A 20349-nucleotide genomic window follows, 5' to 3' on the forward strand; every position below is an offset into this window, starting at 1 on the left:
GTCATGGATTATATGTCGTGTCGTGTTTCATGTCAATACAATAGAGAGTACAACCCCACCTTGTTCCAGTAAGAGTCATGGATTAAGCTGTATCAAATCACTTGTAGATGAAGATAGGTAAAAATGGTTTTGATCAAGATTAATTCTAGTCAACTGTCAATTTAATGTTAAATGCTTGACATCTTAAATACTAAATCATAATTGACTTTCATGTTTCTATTATGAATGTAGATAAGTTATCTATATTTACTCTCAAAATGATATCATTTTGGGTTGAAAGATTAAAAAATTATAATGATAAAGACTATTATAACCTTAGAATAAATTATAATTATAAAAATACCTTAATTTTTGTCCCAAAATAATATTATTTTGGACTCAATACAGATAACTTATCTGTATTCACTGTATATAAAAATGAACCCATCATAATTATATAAAAGCAATCCGTGATAATATAAAAATGAACCATCAAGATTAATTCTAGTCAAGTGTCAATTTAATGTTAAATGTTTGACATCTATGGTGAATGCAGATAAGTTATTTATATTTATTCTCAAAATGATGTCATTTTGGGTTGAAAGATTAAAAAATTATAATGATAAAGACTATTATAACCTTGAAATGAATTATAATTATAAAAATACCTTAATTTTTGTCCCAAAATAATATTATTTTGAACTAAATACAGATAACTTATCTATATTTACTATACATAAAAATGAACCCATCATAATTATATAAAAGATTATAACAGAAAACTCGTAATACTTTTTCTCTTAGCAGTTGTTTAGCATGGTCCCAACCAAAAATAAATGTGTTTCCGATCATGGTAGCTGGGGATAAGACTATAAGGAGCGGGGTACCAAAAAAAAAAGACTATAAGGAGCGAAGGTGGCGTGGCGGTGGGTGGTGCATCCCTGGTCAAGTCCAAAGGGTACATCTTGTCATCTTCCCATTATGGAATATTATATGTCCTTTTGATAAAGGGATTTTATTTCTTGGATTTAACCTTGATATTATTTTAGGGTCAATAACAAATTTTTTTTTTTTTTTTAATCAACAACAGTCAATGCAAAATATTTTCACGTTACTATTCAAACATTCTTTGGTCCTTGCGGATCCAGATTTATTCAAAGTGATGCAACTAAGACTACCGTTACAATTTTCTTGAATGATACACAAGTTTTGTACATTTTATTTTTTTATCTTTAACGATAGGAGGACGATTACTGTAACTCCAGAGTAGCATCTTGATAGCAATAATATTTTAAAGAAGATACAATTAGCACACGGAAACGCAAGCACAGCCCACAGAGACGAGACTTTTCACCTCTCTCTTTCTCTCTCTCTCCCACCGGTCTCAAGTGAGAAAAGAAAAACAAATAAAAGTCTCCTTCATCTCTTCCCTTTTTCTTTCTCATATAATAATACTATTCATTCATTTTCAATTTTCAATTTTCAATTTCAGATCTTACTTATTCTTCCTCTCCCATTCTCGATCTCTGTGGAGATTGGTTTCCCCAAACACAAACACAAACACAATGATGAAACAAAGACACTCTCGCGTTGGGCCTCGGAAATCGTCGTCAATGTCATGGACGCTGATACTAACCATGCTGGTGTCGTTTACCTTCCTCATTCTCATTCTGCTCGCTCTCGGAATCCTCTCCATTCCAAGCACCTCCTCTCGTCTCCCCAAACCCAACGATCTCACATCCATCGCTCGCAACACTCTTCTTACTCATAGGTACATCAATTTTTTCTTCTTTTCAATGAATCCGCTTCATTCCATTCCCTTTTTTTTTCTCTCTCTTATTAATCTCTGTCTCTCTCTTTTCTCTTTTCTATTCAGTGAAGGTGAAGAAGAGAAGTGGGTTGAATTAGTATCATGGGAGCCTAGAGCCTTTGTTTATCATAACTTTCTGGTTAGTTTTAATTTTTCCTTTACATTCTTTTATTTCTATGATTTCCATTTTGTTCTTAATTATCCCAATTTCATGTACACACAAATGTGTAAAATCACTTTCGGCTCGCTTTTTATAATATTGTAGTGACCGCAAATTATGTAGTGGAGTACAAATGAGTTTCGTTACACTTTCAACATTCTCACATTTTTCTTATTCCAGTTATTCTGTTTACGTATTTTACACTAGCAAACCCCTAATCGTTTTCAGAGGTGAAGATTTGATTTTTTTTACTGAATTGTGTTCATGGTTTAGGAAAATAACAAAAAAAGAAATAAAAGAAACGTCCGAAATGGAGTAATGTTGTGGAAAAGAGCTGTATTTTTTAATTGTGGAGTATCACTTTAACACGGCATGACATGGTTATGTTGTGTTTAACCATTGTTTAAGGTTAATGCCTTATTGTAGCATTAACATTATAATGTCCCCGCCTTCCAAATACTAAAATTTAGCTTATTTATCTGAGCAGACTAAGGAGGAATGTGAATATCTAATCAATATAGCCAAGCCAAGTATGCATAAGTCGACAGTTGTTGATAGTGAAACTGGAAAGAGTAAAGACAGCAGGTTAGATTTTTTTTTTATCCTTGTATTTCTGTATTAAGTATACTTCAATATTGAAAATAAATATTTTTTCCCTTGATGGCAAACCTTGTCTGTACATGTTCCTTTTGCATTAGAGTACGGACAAGCTCTGGAACTTTTCTGGCCAGAGGACGTGATAAAATTGTGAGGAATATTGAGAAAAGAATTGCTGATTTTACTTTCATACCCGTAGGTACGTAATTTCTGCCTTTTCCTGCCTTTTTTAATGATTTTTCATTGTTGATAAAATTTAGGATTCAATACTCTTGCTAATTTTCCTGGTTAACCTATGTATCAAGTCAACAATCCTGCTCCCTGTCTTTAAAGTTTCCATGAACCTGCCTCCCGTGTACCCATTCTCTCGCATTGGCGGACCTAGGAATTTATATGGGTGGGGGCGAAAATAAAAGTGTTTACTCCCCCCTTAGGTCCGCCTCTGCTTTTCCAGCACTCTCTGAGAGCCAACATTTTCCACATCAACAAGAGCTTCAAGCCTCTCCAAGTGTTGCAACTCACTGAATGCAGCCTTAACCACTTGTTTCACAACCTGCGTGACAATCCCTTTACCCCAGTATTTGGAACCCAGAACATAGCCTAGTTCCGCTGATTTGTTCCTGGATTTATCATGGGCTGAATATGAGGACAGAGAAGTACACCCAATAGCATGATCGTTAAGGCATATTGCCCTGCACCATAGAAACTTGCTTGCTATATTTTCAATGAAGTTAATGCCGTCTTCTTTGCTGGTGTAAGGTTCCCAAGAGCAAAACTTGGCAACCTTTTCATAGGTGGTGCACACCATGAGATCATCAAGGTCAGAAAGATTTAAGGGTCAAAGAGAGATTTGGGTCATATTAACGCTCTCTGATCCTTGACGGACCAATAAGTTTTGGGCTGTAATCACAAAATTAAAGACAATGTATACACATAAGAAATAAAGTTTTAAACGTTTATATTTGCATTAAAATACAATAATGTAAAATAATAATTTTAATTTTGTTTCACATAGAGAACTTTTTTATGCTACTTGCCACATTGTCAAAGAGTTTGATATCTAAGGTAATTGTTATCATAGTCAAACTCTTTTAATTATATGGCAGCAGATGAATGGATGGTTAGTATAAAAATTTCTTATATTGATAGTATATTGAAATTAAATCCTAAAAACAGATACATTTACAATTTTTTCTTAAGTAATTTTATATTTTCAAACCACACCATGTTATCAAATATTTATGACTCTATGTATATAATAAAAAAATCGTTCATTTCTTATATGCTTGCGAGTTTGAATTTAAAATATTTAGTGATTGAAATGCCGAAGCAATCTTTCACGTTAGTTTGTATACCAAATATGCGTCTTGAATGAATATTGTGACAAGCCTGCATGAGACTGACTTTGTGAACTTTGTGAAATTGAAGTTGTGCTTGTGCTCCATTATTCTGCTTACTAACCCTTGTGCATTTAAGCTTTTCTTTTGAATATGAAAAGGAAGAAAAATTATGTGACACAAAAGAATTCCTTGGAAATCACATTAGTGATAACATCCATATTATTTTTTAGCAATTAGTTTGCTTTATGAAATTAAAATATTAGTTGTTCAAATATGTGCAAATTTAGGCTGTGCTTATACTTTCAATAAGATATGTTTGAATTCCATCTATCATCACCTCTAGACATTTGCCTCAGTTTTCTTTCTTTAAAAGTTTGAAACAACTAGCTGCTGCAATGGGTCATTATGTTGTGTGGCTATTTCACCCATTTATGAAATGTGGATAAGATATATTTTAAAACTGATTTTCCACCAATCAAGCAAGATTGATAGAACCCTTCCAAGTCCAAACAATTCAACACACAATAACACAGAATTTGGGAAATAAATGCTGGAATCTTGTATTTCAGTGATAGAAAATTACGAGATATGGTTCAGGCTTGAAAGAAACAGAATTACAGTGATGAAAGAGTCTACAATTACTTGTAAAACTGTAATGCAGAAAAGGGAAAATTACAGTAAAAAAGGGATAGTGCAGAGCAATTCGAGAGGCTCTACTCTGTCTCCCAAGTCCCAAGTCCAAGCAATATCCAAGACAATTCTCATGCCCCCATACCTCCACTACTTATTTAGCTTTTCCCTCCATTTCTTCCTAACCGTTTTCTGTTTTAGTCACACCTAACAACTCATTTGCTGACTCATCCAAATTGCTTTCCCTAAATGCCCTTAAAGGTAGTATCGTATCAAAACTCTCCCCCCCCACATTGTCCTCAAGGTGCATGTCAGCCCACAAAAATCTTCCACATGGATCCCATTGTTTGAATTGTAAGGACCAACTTATGCAAGAAGCAAAATAGTTCCCACCAAAATCCCATGCCTCTTCTGCAACTGCAACTGAATTAGGATAATAGACCTGCCCATTAAAATGTTGTTGAAGCTTTTCATTTGCAAAATTGATACAGAATTGCTCAAAACTATTATCCTTAAAGCCCTTGAAATCATATATATCCAAAACTCCAACTTGCACTTGGGAGTTGATATCCTGCCCAGCAGACCTAATGATCTTATCAAAAAGCCAATCAAATAAATGAACATAAACAGCTTTTGTCAAAGCATCCCGGCCAGCAACAATAGCATTACAATCAAGAGTTTTGACAATATTACCTTCTTGGGTTTGTATTGAATGGATACATGACGTTGCTACCTGAAGGTTCAAATCACACCTGAAAAGATTAACAGCCATTTGCAAATGAAGTCTTGATTTTTCATCCCTTATTACTGACAATAATTCTCTTTTCCATAAGAAAATTCAATGCTTCTCTTATGTAAAACTGCAGCTGAGGTACGAAATATGGTTTCCTTATCCTCATGACTTATACTAACAATGTCCATTTCTCTCCACGTCTTCACGTACTCTTTAGCACCATTAACCCCATCTTTTTTTGTCTGACCTGGTGTTGAATCGGTCAATTCTTCTTTTGGTTCAGCCTCGCTTTCATCATTCTTATACACCATTGACAATTGCAATTGTCCCATCTTACACTTGTGACCCGGATTCCACTGCTCCTCACTTTTGAAGTAAATACCCATCCTCTGACATTTTTGCGGCTCTGTTTGTGTCAGCCATTGACCAATACTGCCATGGTTTTCCAGCGAACAATCCCAAGAGCTGCATTGAGATTGGGGTTGGTATTCCCTTTTGTCGCGACTAATTCTCACGAACTTTCCCCTGGTGCAGGTTGTGGATTAGAAAAACCCACATTTTGAGAATTACTTCTTTTAAATTTGTTTGGGCTAGACTCAACCCATTGGGGCTGATCAATTTTAGTGATTCCATCTGAAAATACCTTGCCCAATGGTCCAATCCCTTCCTCCTCCCTGGCTTGGTTTTTTTTTTCTTTCAATTTTTAGAGAGAGCTTAATCAAATCTGAAAATCGAATCGTGGGAAACATCAATAACTCCTCTCTGATACTAGCCTTGACCCCATTCAACCATGCCTCTTTCCAAAGATCTTCATCTTTATAGCGTAGCATTCACACCTTACGTTCAAATTCTATGCGGAATTCAGCAATTGTACCTGTTTGACGCAAAGTGTACAAGGTCATATTAGCATTACCCCTGTTCCATGTTCTTCTTTCGTTTCTGCCATCTGACGCTTCTAAATCTGGGCTTGCATGTCGTGAAAGGTGTTGCTTAGATCTGCTTAGTTCATTCATCCATTCCATATTTTGTGCCATGCTATCAAGACGCCGTATGATCTCCGCTTGTTGCGCATTGTTTTTGCCCAGCCTCCGCATCACCTCAGATTGCTGCTCTTCATTTCGTTGCAGTTGCTCCTCAATAATCTCTATCTGATTCTTCATATTCCTTGCAGTCATCATCCTCAGAGCTCCCGGATGGGAGTTCTGATACCAATTGATAGAACCCTTCCAAGTCCAAACAATAACAGAGAAATTGGGAAATAAATGCTGGAATCTTGTATTTCAATGACAGAAAATTACAAGATATGGTTCAGGCTTGAAAGAAACAGAATTATAGTGATGAAAGAGTCTACAATTACTTGCAAAACTGTAAAGCAGAAAAGGGAAAATTACAGTAAAAAGATAGTGTAGAGCAATTAGAGAGGCTCTACTCTCTCCCAAGTCCCAAGTCCAAGCAATATCCAAGATGTCATTCTCCCATCCCTCCACTACTTATTTAGCTTTTCCCTCCATTTCTTCCTAACCATTTTCTGTTTTAGTCACACCTAACAACTCATTTGCTGACTCATCCAAATTGCTTTCCCTAAATGCCCTTAAAGGTAGTATCGTATCAATGGAATACTTTTGTTTGCCTTTGCCATCAGGACTATATGCTGAGATAGTGTTAGTTTTCATCATATACTTAAAAAACCATTAAATAAGCTGTGTCTCAATATGCAGAGCATGGTGAAGGACTTCAAGTTCTCCATTACGAAGTTGGACAAAAGTATGAGCCTCACTATGACTACTTTATGGATGAGTTTAACACTAAGAATGGGGGTCAGCGTATAGCAACAGTACTGATGTACCTGTAAGTGACTTTAATTGCCTCTTATTTATTGTTTACTTCAAATTGTGTTCTAGATGAAGATAGAGGGTCATGCTGTGTACTTTTTGTATTTTAATGATACAGTACAGATGTTGAAGAAGGGGGTGAGACAGTGTTCCCAGCTGCCAAGGGAAATTTTAGCTCTGTGCCTTGGTGGAATGAGCTTTCTGATTGTGGGAAAAAAGGACTTTCAATTAAGCCAAAGAGGGGTGATGCTTTACTTTTCTGGAGCATGAAGCCTGATGCAACTTTAGATCCATCGAGTTTGCATGGTTAGTTTCTCTTTCATGATCATTATTATTATGACTGAGCTGCTTGTTGTGTTAACAAGCTTTCACTTTTAGCGAAGATAAATTAACAAGATTATCTGTTTTCGTGATAAATTTCAGGTGGTTGTCCAGTGATTAAGGGTAATAAGTGGTCAAGTACCAAATGGATTCGTGTCAATGAATACAAAGCTTAAATATGCATGACTATAGGTAATTGTTACCCCCTTTTGTAGTACTGACATAAATATAGGTATACAGTTAAGGCTAGACAATAGTATCTCTTTGGCAATGTTTTACATAATACCGAGTGCCTAGGGGGGAGATCTTTTTTTTGCTTCTTTTCTCCTTATAAGCAGAAACTAGGCCATACAGGTTTTTACAAAAGCTCTTATAATAAAGAGTTTTTTTTTTAATAATGAAGAAAAAAGTCAAAAGCCAAAAACTCCTACGAGGAGATTTTTTCAAGTGTTATCAATTTTTTTTTTTTTTTTTTTTTAAAATGAATAGCTTTTTTTGAAATGAAGAGCTTTTAAGCTAAAAGTTTTCTATAATCATCAAACAGCTTTTAGTTTTATTTTTAAACCTATTTTTTTTAGTTTTAGTTTAAAAGTAGGTTTTAGCTTAAAAAGAGATGCCAAACAGGCTATGAGTCTGAGCTTTTGCATGCATTTTCATATAAAAAGATATTGTAAGTCAAATATCTTCTCAAATTTCATGATTTCTTTTGCACCATCATATTTATTAAGGGTGAGCCTTGCTACAGCGGTAAGGTTGCTCCTTTGGGATCGGAAGGTCACAGATTTGAGTTTGGGAAACAGTTTCTTAGATAAAATGCAAGGGTAAGATTGTATATAATTGACTCTCACCCCTACTCTCGTAAAGTGAAGAAGCCTTGTGTACCGGGGTTTGTCCTTTTTATCATGTATATTAAGTTCTACTGTTGGGGGATTCAAGTGGACAAAATATAGTGTGGAGAGTTGGTTTAGAATCTTTTGCAATCTATACAATTCTTCTGGATTAAAACTGATAGAACTGGAAACTGATGTTTGTTTACTTCATATTCTACTTACAAAATGGGTCACAGATTTGAGTTTGGGAAACAGTTTCTTAGATAAAATGCAAAGGTAAGATTGTATATAATTGACTCTCACCCCTACTCTCGTAAAGTGAAGAAGCCTTGTGTACCGGGGTTTGTCCTTTTTATCATGTATATTAAGTTCTACTGTTGGGGGATTCAAGTGGACAAAATATAGTGTGGAGAGTTGGTTTAGAATCTTTTGCAATCTATACAATTCTTCAGGATTAAAACCGATAGAACTGGAAACTGATGTTTGTTTACTTCATATTCTACTTACAAAATGTATTTCTAGCCAATCATTATTCTGAGCTGTGGCTTTTTGTTTAATGAATTTAATATGATAGTTGTTTTTATTCACCTAAAAGGACAAGCTTCGATCTATGATAAACCTGTTTCATGGCAACCAAAAGGTCATACTTTAAATTCAAGAAACAGTCTCTTTGCAAACATGTAAGGATCTGTACCAGGATTTTTCTCACTTCTACCCTCACCAGTTGAGGTTTCATGGGAAGTGCTTATTTTTAGTTGTTGCTATATTCCTCTCATGTTGATTTACTTCTTTTTCAGGCTTCTATAATTCGTCATGCCAATATTGTACCAAATGATAATTGGAGCTGAAACATCGCATGATAATGCTTTCAGGGCTGGAAGGAAATGTTGTTTACAGCAATTGTGGCTTTCTGTAATTTTGGATGTTCTACAATACTTAAACTAATTTTATTTTTTCCTACCCTTTTCACCTATACAAATATTGATTTTTTTTTTAATTTTTTTTTTTTTTATATTTGTGAATTTGAATTAGGGGGGCTAAAAAAAATGTACGAGACTAATAGATGGAATGAGTATACTACCGGCTTTTCACGCAGAGTATAATTTAATTTTTAATCTTTGTAAATCTGCTTGTGTTATTAAAGATGCAAAGTATCAAGAGACAAAAGGAACATTGAATAAATTTGTGCGTTAAAATAGCACAGCAAAGATTATATTATGGGTTTTATTTGTATCAAGTAACAGGACCAATTACTTTTTTTCTTGCTGATAGAGTGAGATATGGGTTCCACGCAAGAGAAAAATAAAGAAAACAGAAAACACTGCTTTCGATGGGAGAGCGGGAAAAAAAACATGTTTACAGTAACATGACAATTGATTTTCCCTTATATTATATATAAAACTATTGTGTATATATAATCTGAAATATATGATGTGAGACTAAGTCTCTTATACTACTTCTATTATATACATCATTTTCCCTCAAGCTAAAGCGTATAAATTATAAGCACCAAGCTTGTTGCATGTATACTTTATTCAAAAACTTTGTTAATAGATCTGCTAATTGATTATTATAGGGTACAAAATTGATCATAATTTTACCAAAAAGGACCTTTTCTCGAACAAAGTGACAATATATCTTGATATCTTGGTTTTTTCATGAAATACTGAATTGGAAGAAATATATAGTGTTGCTTGGTTATTACAAATTAGAGTTGTTGGTCCAGTGTCTCCAAAATTGAGCTCTCTAAGAAGTTGCTTTAGCCAAATGAATTCGCAAGTAGTAGTAGCCATGGGGTGATACTCTACTGCAACACTTAATCTAGTAACTACAATATGCTTTTTACTTTTTCAGGAAACCAATTTGTCTCCAACGAAGACATAATATCCAATAGTAGATCTCCTATCAATAGGACAACCAGCCCAATCAACATCAGAGTATCTGATAACTTAACATGACATTTATCTTCATATTTAAGGCCTTTTCCTGAAGATGCCTTGATATATTTGATGATAAGAATGATGACATTCCAGTGTTCTTGACATAGAGAATTAAGAAACTGACTTACCACACTAACTGCGAATAAAATGTTAGGCCGAATGACTGTGAGGTAGGTAGTTCAGTTTTCAAAGCAATCTTCTATACCTTTCAGGATCTAAAAAAGGACCCCCCTGATTCAATAGAAGCTTAACATTTGGATCCATATGGGTATCAACAGACTTATAATTCAACAAAGCAGTCTCTTCAATAATATCCATAGCATATTTCCTTTGAGATATCAAAATTCCATCTTTAGATTGGACGACCTCGATTCCCAAGAAATATCAAAGTTTCCCAAGATCCTTGGTATAAAAATGATGACATAAATGTTGCTTCAACTGAGTAATCCCATGAGTATCACTACCTGTGATGACACTATCATCAACATACACCACCAAGTAGATAGATTCAGAAGCTGAATGAAGATAAAAGAAGGAATGATCAGCCTTACTTCGAGTCATACCAAATTGTTGAACAATAGTGTTAAATATGTCAAACCAAGCTCGTGGAGATTGCTTGAGACCATATAGAGATTTGCAGAGATGACAAACAAGACCCGACTCCTCCTGAACAACAAACCCAAGAGGTTGCTCCATATAAAATTCCTCCATAAGATCATGAAGAAAAGTATTCTTAATATCAAGTTGGTAAAGAGGCTAGTGACGGATAGCAGCCATAGCAATGAAGAGGAAGACATAAGACATCTTTGCCACAGGGAAAAAAAATCACCATAATATAGTCCAAATACCCAAGTAAATCCCTTTGTCACGAAGCGGGCTTTAAGACAACCCACTTTACTATCAGGACCAACCTTTATAGCATAAATCCATCAACAACCAACTATAGACTTTCCAGATGGAAGAGGAACCAGATCTCATGTGCCATTATGCTGAAGAGCACACATCTCATCAATAATAGCCTATCTCCATTTGGAATGGGAAAAAACTTCACCTGTAGTCTTATGAATAGACACAGAAGACAAAAAAGAAAGACATGCAAAATATGATGGAGAAAGATGATGCTAACTAACATTAACTAAATACTTGGCTAGAGGGGTGCGTATCACGGGTACCTTTACGGAGAGCAATGAGAAGGTCACTGGACGAAGGTGGGACCGAAGCCGAGGGATGAGATGTAAAGAAAAGAATGGCTAAACACAAACATAAAGGGGGTGAATTATGTGTTACTTCTTTTTCAAGAAACAATGAATTTCAACACCCCTTTTCAATAAAATATACAAGAACGAATTCAAACAGAAAACTAACAATCCCTAATCCAAATATAGATTCAAAACATCATTTATAACATACAATTTGAGTTATATGCACCAGAAATTAAAAGGATGGGGAAAAGAGAAGAAAACACCAAATTTATCCTGGTTCACTCTCAAACCACGACAAAGCTACAACCAAACTGAAGTCGATCATTCCACTATATTCAAGTTTCCAACCGGTGCCTGAAAAATTAATTTACAACTGGAATTTTACAATTCTTATGATCTCCTTAGACCACATGTTGGGCGTGTGAACTTGTTGGTTGCTTAAAATATTATGATGAAGGACGTTCCTTTACTTTAGTTCATCAAGAGAAAACACTTTCGTTCTCTTGACTTCAACCTAAGTGCGCAAATGCACGCATCAAGTAATAAATAGGACTATTAATGCCCAGATTATCATTCCTACAAGGATAGTACTCTAATTAATGCCTTAAACTATTTTAAAAAGAATGAAAATGAAAAGAAAAGTTAGTAATTGACCTATTTGGTCAAACGTTCTCTACTGTCTTGACAACGTTCCTCAAGAACAGTAGGTTCAATCCGACAGCAAACAGCTCTTCGCTTCGTTATGTATGATATCATTCTTGTTGAGAGAAGGGACAACAATATTCATGGGAGAATGATTGATACAAGATTGAACAAAAAAAAAAAACAATAAAAACAATAATAACAATATTTAAGAGACAACAATATGTAGTGATAAAAACAGTTTTTAACAGAAGGAACGAATCCACTGTTCTATTCTTAAATAGCTATATTCTCCACTCAAGCCTTAACATTTTTGGCTTTGATCAGGTCTTTTCACTGCAAACTCTTATTCCTCAGCTCATGGACTAAATGGCTCACAAGTTTATATATTTCTATGGCTCCCTTGACTCCAACATTTACTTAGCACGGGACTTTAGTGAACGAGGTGGTCCCTTATTCCTAAGGCAACCAGCAGTGTTGTTTTCACAACACTGCCTTCCCCCTCTGGTTAAGCTATCTGAAATCTCTTCCTTGTGGAAGTTCCTTTCTCAGTATGTGTTCAATTTCCATTGATACACAATGAATATAGCTCACTTAACTAGAGAAATACGAAAGCTTCAGTACAAGAGTTTTGAAAATAGTTCTTTAAGAACTTCACAGTTTTTTTGATCCACAGATAGCTTAGCCCATAGTTACTACTTTAAACATAATTATTTCAAACTGAAATCCCATAGACCCGAGATTCAGTTCAGAGATAACGAGTGGAAAAGAAGAGAAATAACGCGGTAATTTAATTAGAAACAAATTAGGTTACAATAAAATAAAAAGTGGAGAAGTATGGTTGTTGCTTGTGAGGAGTATTAAGTGGGTGATACAGAATAGAGAAGAAGTTGTTGTCACTTAACTAATGCTAAAACTATACAACTGAAAACGTAAAAGTACAAAATAAACTAAGTGATCTCTTCTTAAGGAATTTAATGATCTTCTTCGTGATTTCCCTGGAGTTGTTTTCTTGACTGCATGAACGGGGCGGCGTGAACAGTGCTCAGAGGGACGCAAGTTGCTTGGATGAGACACTTATTGTTGAGATTTTCCTTTTCTTCTGAAGTCCCTCATGCCTTGCTTTGGCCAATAGGAACTCTTTATTCCCTGCCGTGCACGTTTCTTCCCACTTGAGTGTTGTACCTCTTATGCTTTATGGAAGCTTCTTTTCAATGTTACTTGCAAAGTGTATAGATGGATAGAGTTAGTGGAGCAGGTGTATTTAATGTTCCCATTCTGTTCCCCTTTTTCTATATTTTCTAAAGGATTACGTCATCATCTGTTCCCCACTGTGTTTTTGTCATAAAGATATAAAACATGTTTTTTTAGTGCTGAAGTTGCTCATCAGATGAGGGAACGAATGGTATTTTGCCATCAAAATGGGCTTAGATGGGAACAAATTTTTGTCCCATCAAACACCCTAAAACTAAACTGTTGGTTGTCTTCAAACAACTCCGAAATAGTGGCTTAGGCTACTCATTTTCAAAGAAAAGCTCAACTTCATAAACTTAACCAATGAATAATCATGATCTTTTCAAAGAATGAACTACTTTCCATAGATGACAAGTAGAAAGAATTTGTTCCAAGGTAAGTGAAGGTTGCTGATCTTCTGTCTCACTAACACTCAGGGCTTGGTGTTTCTCTGTCCATTCCTGGATGTGATTCTTCAAACTTGCTTTTCTGGTGCTTTCCTAAGAAGTTCCATTTCAAAGGATCTTTGCTGAGGATAGTTGTGGTGAGGTTTAGACTGGAGTGAGCTTAGGTCTTGGGTCAAGGAACATTTTACTTTTCTGTTTGAGCTTTGGACTTTTCTGTTTGGGGAACACCTCGTCTTTGTCTTTGTACGATTTCTTCCTTTGAAGGAGTCTTGTCTGGTATTTTCTTCTGAATTCTTTTGAATGGATGTTCCCATTTTCTTTGATTTCTTTCTTCTTGTCCTGTTTGCTCAGGTTGCTGTTGTTTCTTGACCTTTTCAGTGGACCTGGTGGTATTTAGGAATGTGTATGGTTGTGTGTATGGAATGAAAATGTGTATTTGATTGTGGTGAGGTGAGTGTTTGATGGTAGATCCTTGTCTGTGGAGTTCACCTTTCCTTCTGCAGTACTTACAGCATCAAAGCAAGTTCAGAAGTTTCATTGTGGTTACACCTTAGGAACGCTCTCATGAGTAAGTGTTTGGCATTTTTCGTTCCTCACCAGTTTTAGTTCACACAGATCAGCATCCTTCAAAAATCTGAAGATTAAATTCACTTCTCTTTCCCTACTTCTAGCATTCAGAATAAGAATAAGAATAACTACTCATTGAATTTATGTTTCATGCCATTGGTCATCTAAATTTTTACAGCTGTAATACTATAACTGAAATGTGTGTTCCAAACAGTGAATCAAAAAGAAATTTTTCTATTCAAAAAGGTGAAATGTACACTAAGGAACGAAAAAGGAAACAATTGGAAATTTGCACGAAAGAAATAAATAACAGAAAACAAAATAAAATAGGAGGGTCTTTCTCCTTTCAACGTGGACGCCTTTTGTCCAGAGATGAGTTCTTCTTAGCATCCATTTCCTCCTGTGTGGGTGGCCTCCTCCTTAGCTGATCTCTTAATCTTCTTACTTCAGCTTCAGGGAGCCATTTTTCAGCATCCTTCAGTAGATCGCTGATCACAGCAGTGAGGTGTTCAATGGTGACCCTCATCATTATCCTGCCATTGTGGATATGCACTATCTGCCCTTCAACATCCAGCACTCGATTCTCCAGTTGGTAGATTCTCTCCTCCATGTACGTTCTAAAGGCCTTGAGAGCTTCTTTGGTTTCTTTTCGTTCCTAGTATTTTGGTTGAGAAGACGTCTAAGCTATAATTCAGCTCTGGTATTGTGCATGGAGTGAGCATGTTTCCAGGAGTCAGATGCATTTCTAATTTCGTTTCTGACAGCTTGTAAGGTTGGTGCAGAAGGTGCAACACTGATGCTTTTGATGCTGGCTTGGATGGTGCTGAGGAGTTGCTCTCTATCTGCCTTCTGTTGTTCATGGAATTTGGTGAAGGCAGATGAGAGTTGTTCCAATCCGTTCCTCGGAGCCTTCAGCTCTTCAGTAGTGTTGGTCATATCCAGCTGAGGAACGAATGGTTCTTCAGGTAGCAGCTTCTCCATTTTCTTCCCCATCATTTCAAAAATTTCAACAATCCCTATTTGGGATTTTCTCCTTGATGCAAGGGGGATTACTGGAATGGGGGAGACTAGCTTCTTCTTTTTCTTCTGGTTGTTGTTTTGAGAACCAGAAGCTAGAGGTTTCTCAAGCGCTTGCCTGATCACCACCTCCTTTGTTTTTGAGGTAGATGGAGCTGCTGTAGTTTGTTCCTCCATCAGTGGAGGAACTTCCAATCCCTTTTCTTCTGCTAGAGCCCTAGCAAGGGCCTCGTCCCCAGATGTATCAGGACGGTTAATGGGATAAGAGAGGGGTCCTCCCAGACTGATTTGTCTGGGAACAGATGACTTTTTCTTTTTAGGGGGTTCAACAAGAATCCCCTTTCCTTTGTCAGTCTTTTTATGTGGCTGAGCCTCTTGCTCAGCCACTTGTTCTTTTGCAGCAGGTGCTGCTTCTGTTTCTTTAATCCCCTCTCCTTGTTGTTGTCTAGGAGAGGGTTGTTGTGGTTTTGGTGGTGGTGAACAATGAGCAGGTGATGTGTAAGAACTCGCACCGCTAATTAAGGTAATTAATTAGATAATTATGAGATTAATGAGATAATTCCATAATTGACCCTAATAATTATGATAAGGCTTGTATAATTATAGAAAGTGAGTAATAATGTTGAAAGTCGCTTTTCTGACGAAAAGTGCAGATACCGGTTCTGCTACTCAGTATAAATGTGTATTGATGAAGTATCCCGAAAAATTGTAATAAGTGCATAAATATTCCTAGAATAATACGTAGGACTGTGATTTCAAGTTTCAAGTTAAAATAATGAGAACTGGTGCCAGAACTGATACTGGCTATGGAAAAGCGCGTACCGGAAAGATGCTGCGAAAATTAATATAAAAATATGACAAATCTTATAAAATTGAGTAGATTCAGAATCCTAAGTTTGGGATTAAAATGCTAAGTGTAACTATTAATGCTAATATTGTGTGGTTAGTGTTAAGTGGACTATATATAATCACTTGCACACAACCCTAGACTGATACTCAGCCATTCTATGCGTGGGTTGTGTGTGCGTAGCTGCTGCCTCCTTCCCTTTTCACTGTTCCATTTAGTTTTCTTCACAAAATCCTTCAAGACACCATTTTTATGAGAGTTAATACACCTTGAACCTTGTAAACACTGAGTAGTTGGCTTTAAGGGTGAGTAGATAACCTCACTCTGAGTTTTTGGTCACTGGTTGGTGGGGTTTAAGGGTTGTTTTCTGAGTTTTGGTGTGAGAGGTCATCTTCTTGGCATTTTGAGCTTCATGGCGCCATTTGGATGGTGAAAGGTCCAAGCTTTTGGTTTAAATTCGTGGCCTTGTGAAGTCAGAACCTTGGTGTTGTGTTGAAGGCTTCCTTTCTGTTTCATTTTCGGAGTTTGGAGCTCTTGAGGTGAGCCATGATCACCTCTTTGTCATTTTGGAGTTTTAAGCTTGTTTAATCGGTTAATAAGTGAAACTTTAACCATTTGAGTAAAGAAGGTGTTTCTGAGTTCATAACATGTTGGTGTTCATCTGTTTAGGGAGTCATTGGACTTCCAATCGCGTTTGGACCCTTAAAAATGGGATTATGCAGATCACTGTTCGTATTTATGCATTCTGGTGAAGAAGTATTCGAATACTTTTCGAGTGGTACTCGAATACTTGTTCACTAGTAGTCGAATACTCCTTGCAGGAGTATTGTGATACTTTTCTGAGAAGAAAAGTATTCGGATACCTTTGAAGAAGTATTCGAATACTGGAAAGTATTCGAATACAGTAAGGTTTGGTATTCGGATACTGTGGTATTCGGATACTGGTGGGTAAAGTATTCGGATACTTGGTAGTATTCGAATACTTAAATGAAAGTAATCGAATACTTTCTGGAGCACTGAAGTATTCGAATACTACTCGTGGAGTATTCGAATACTTCCTGCAGAAACAACATGTAATGAGTACGAAAGACTTAATCACTTAATGGAATCTGAGCTATGATAATTGATGATTAATTATGGTATGGGCAGATTGTGATTGTGTTGTTTGTGGGCCTTGAGCTTGTGTGGACTCTTGGCATTGGATAGTTAGCTTGCAAGGTAAGCTTTTGTGTCCTCGGTTTAGCCATTGTGTGGTTCCACCATACCCCATGGGGAAATGGTTTATATGCATGATGTGTTACATGCTTTGACATTTGAAATATTGTTGAGCTTTAGTGTAATGGCTTATAATATGCATGTGTTGTTCCACTTTGACGGTAAGCCTGTTTATGTAGCGTCATACAAGATGGTGAGACTGTGGTGGATGCAAGTAGCGTCTTGCACTATTTGTGGGTAATAGACGTATATAAATCCTGCATTTCTCTGGCCAGTAGAATAGTATTGACACACATGACATGATTATCTGCTGCATTGCGCTGTTTTAGAAATGATATTGATGAACTACTTTTGGAACTTATATTGCATATGTAAGTGAGCTTGGGGTGGAAGATCCTTGAGGACCCCTTGTCTTACTGAGATTTCTTGTTTAGAGATCTCACCCCATGTTTGGGGACGTTTATTTCAGGTTCAGGTAATTTGGGGGCTGATGCCTCTAGCGGCAGGAGGCCAGAGCTTAGCTGATTATGATATTATATGCTGACATGTATGGATGCTGGATTTGGATGCTGTTTATGTTTTTCGCCTTTATATTATTATGTTGTTGTTGTTGAGACTTATGTTGGGCTTTTTGCCTTATTTGGGTGAGCATGGGTTTTGTCCATGCCACTTTGATGTTAGTACTTTTGAGTTGAGTTGTATAAACTATCAGGGTTGTCCAGTCTACTACGTGTTGTAGTTCCGTGACTAGATACTTATATCTGTTATTTTAATTAATAAGGTATTTCAGTTAGCGGTCTTTTACAATTTACTTACATGAAATGTTTTATTAAATGATTAAGTAAGCAAGTTGGTAATGATAATGACGTTATAATTGAAAAGAAAAAGATATTCCGCATTTTTAATTAAGCGCAACTTAATACGATGATGTGATAACATTACCGGATATATACGATGTGTTACATGATGCTGGAGGGGACGAAACGTCAGAAGATTCAGATGTTGCAGAGCTACTTGGGGACTTCTCCCTTGTAGCTGGTTGAGGTCTTGATGTTCCTCCTTTCTTCAGCCTTTTTGAGATAGGCTCATTGTCTTCATTGTCCTCCTCTTTATCAGAGAGGGAGATAGGTTTATCAGAGGTAGCCCCCTCTGGCCTTTTGGTGCTGCTGAAGGATCTCTTCAGCCTCTAACTGGAACGTTTCCCCTTTCTTGGGGGTGCTTTGGCAAGAGATTTCTTCTTGCCCTGCTTGCTTTCAGTAGAAACAAGGGCTTCTTTCTTTACCTTTGTAGGAGGGGGAATGGGTTTTCTTGCCTGGGTGTGGGAGGAAGTGGTTTTCTTTTGTGGGGCGTCAGTGCCCTCTTCTTCATCCAACTCATCAACGTCACGTCTGACGTTGTAACCCTCAGGGAATGGAATGTTTGATTCAATGTAGGTGCTTCTCAGACCATTCCATGTTTTGAAATCGATGACAGACCCTACCACTAAGTCTTCATCGTCAAAAGTCTTAACTTCAGTCCTTAGAAAGAGCCTTGTAATCAGGCAGGGAAGGCAGACAGTGGTTTTCCTGATCTCCTTCTTCAGACTGCCATGTATGAGAGGTACTGCATCAATGGGGATATTCTTCATTGAAAGAAAATGGCCTTGAAGGCCGATGACATGTGAGGATGAAAACAAAAAATTTTCAAAGCGGAATCACACATGCTAATCAAGATACATGCTTTAAGACAATATGATGTACCTTGTTCGTGATTCAAAACTCCAAGATAATCAGTGTTAGGTTTGAAGGTTCAAACCCTCTAACGTTGATCCACACCACCCTACGTCAAGATGCAAGAACCCTTCTTGAAAAGCCACCAAACGAACACCACAAGGAAGGCACTTTAGGCGTCCCAATAGGAGAAGAAGGAGGCAAGGTTAATGTATTTAGATGAGTGAATTTTTCAGCATGAAAAACTCACAAAGTGGCACATGAATTCTATGAGAAAAGGCTAGGTAATTTTCGAAAAACCCTAAAGAGAACCTCCAAAAGGAAGCACACTTGGAGATGAGAGAATGATTGAATTGAACAAATTTTTCTCCCAAAAATCTGACCTATGTAGCGCCCAATGGTGGAGGAATAAGTGGAGTTGTTGCAATTCAACTCTAGCCGACAACCTCCTATCATATCCCCATGAGACTAAGTCTATACCTAGTCAAAAATCTGACTTAATAACCATCATATGGCTAGCCATATGGTGCACCCTTATTCAGCCCAAAAAGAGTGCAAATACATTGAGTAGTTGCATTCAAATTTGAACCAACTCACTCACTTGTTCTCTCAACCAACCAAATCTGATTGGAGCTTATTTTGTTGATCATATGACCATTATAAGACCCCAAAATCAGCGCCCCAAATCAGCCTTGGATGATGCCCAAAGATTTCCTCTTGATACATAGGATTTGTTCCAACAAGATCTTATCTTATCCTTTTGTTATGAAACAATTTTTCATAGCCAATTCAAATTCGAATTCAAACGTTCAAACATTTAAATTCAAAATTCAAATTCAAAATTCAAATTCAAAATTTAAATATTTGATAATTAATTTAACTAATTAAATTAATTAATAATGTCTTGGACCATCCAAGCCTATTATATGTACCATGCGCCCTTTCCCTCTTAGGTGGACTTCCAAACTTCTTCTTGGGCTAACAACCTTTATTAGGCCCAATACCTTTAATGATATATTCGTTAAGACAATAAGGTGTTAGTGTGTGACCCATTATGCCCAACATAGCCACTGACATAAATGGGCTTGGGCCCAACAAGCCCTCAACCCATTTAATGACAACACAGAGCACTAGCAATGCTTTGTTGCCCCAGAGCTAGTTAGGCTAATGACATGATCATCCTATTACATATATTTGGTTACCGTATGTATTTCCTTTCGTCTCGATTACCTTCCCTTTAAACCTAGGGTGAGGAAATGTATCAACCCTTGAGGTTTAGGGTAAGCTTTAATTCGAAATAGGGAATCTTCAATTTACTGACTCTAAAAACAGATCATC

The 20349-nt window shown here is 36.6% G+C and overlaps 1 protein-coding gene across 1 annotated transcript; it reads left to right on the forward strand.

The window, feature by feature from the left end:
- Positions 1 to 1356: 1356 nt before the first annotated feature.
- On the forward strand, positions 1357 to 9281 carry LOC133297165 (probable prolyl 4-hydroxylase 10). The gene is made up of 8 exons (XM_061496253.1): positions 1357 to 1750; positions 1856 to 1928; positions 2437 to 2534; positions 2648 to 2745; positions 6968 to 7097; positions 7200 to 7387; positions 7505 to 7594; positions 9030 to 9281. The coding sequence occupies exons 1-7, from the start codon at positions 1545 to 1547 to the stop codon at positions 7576 to 7578; spliced, it is 867 nt and encodes a 288-aa protein (XP_061352237.1). The 5' UTR covers positions 1357 to 1544; the 3' UTR covers positions 7579 to 7594; positions 9030 to 9281.
- Positions 9282 to 20349: the final 11068 nt, after the last annotated feature.

Source organism: Gastrolobium bilobum, unplaced genomic scaffold (genome assembly GCF_033153095.1).
Source record: "Gastrolobium bilobum isolate Gb01-03AN ecotype WA unplaced genomic scaffold, APGP_CSIRO_Gbil_v1 utg12317, whole genome shotgun sequence".
NCBI lineage: Eukaryota > Viridiplantae > Streptophyta > Magnoliopsida > Fabales > Fabaceae > Gastrolobium > Gastrolobium bilobum.

Coding starts and splice junctions, on each gene's coding strand:
- LOC133297165 (XM_061496253.1), top strand. CDS start 1,545: ATGATGAAACAAAGACACTCTCGCGTTGGGCCTCGGAAATCGTCGTCA. Junction 1,929..2,436: donor TTGTTTATCATAACTTTCTG/GTTAGTTTTAAT, acceptor TTATCTGAGCAG/ACTAAGGAGGAATGTGAATA. Junction 2,746..6,967: donor TTTTACTTTCATACCCGTAG/GTACGTAATTTC, acceptor CTCAATATGCAG/AGCATGGTGAAGGACTTCAA.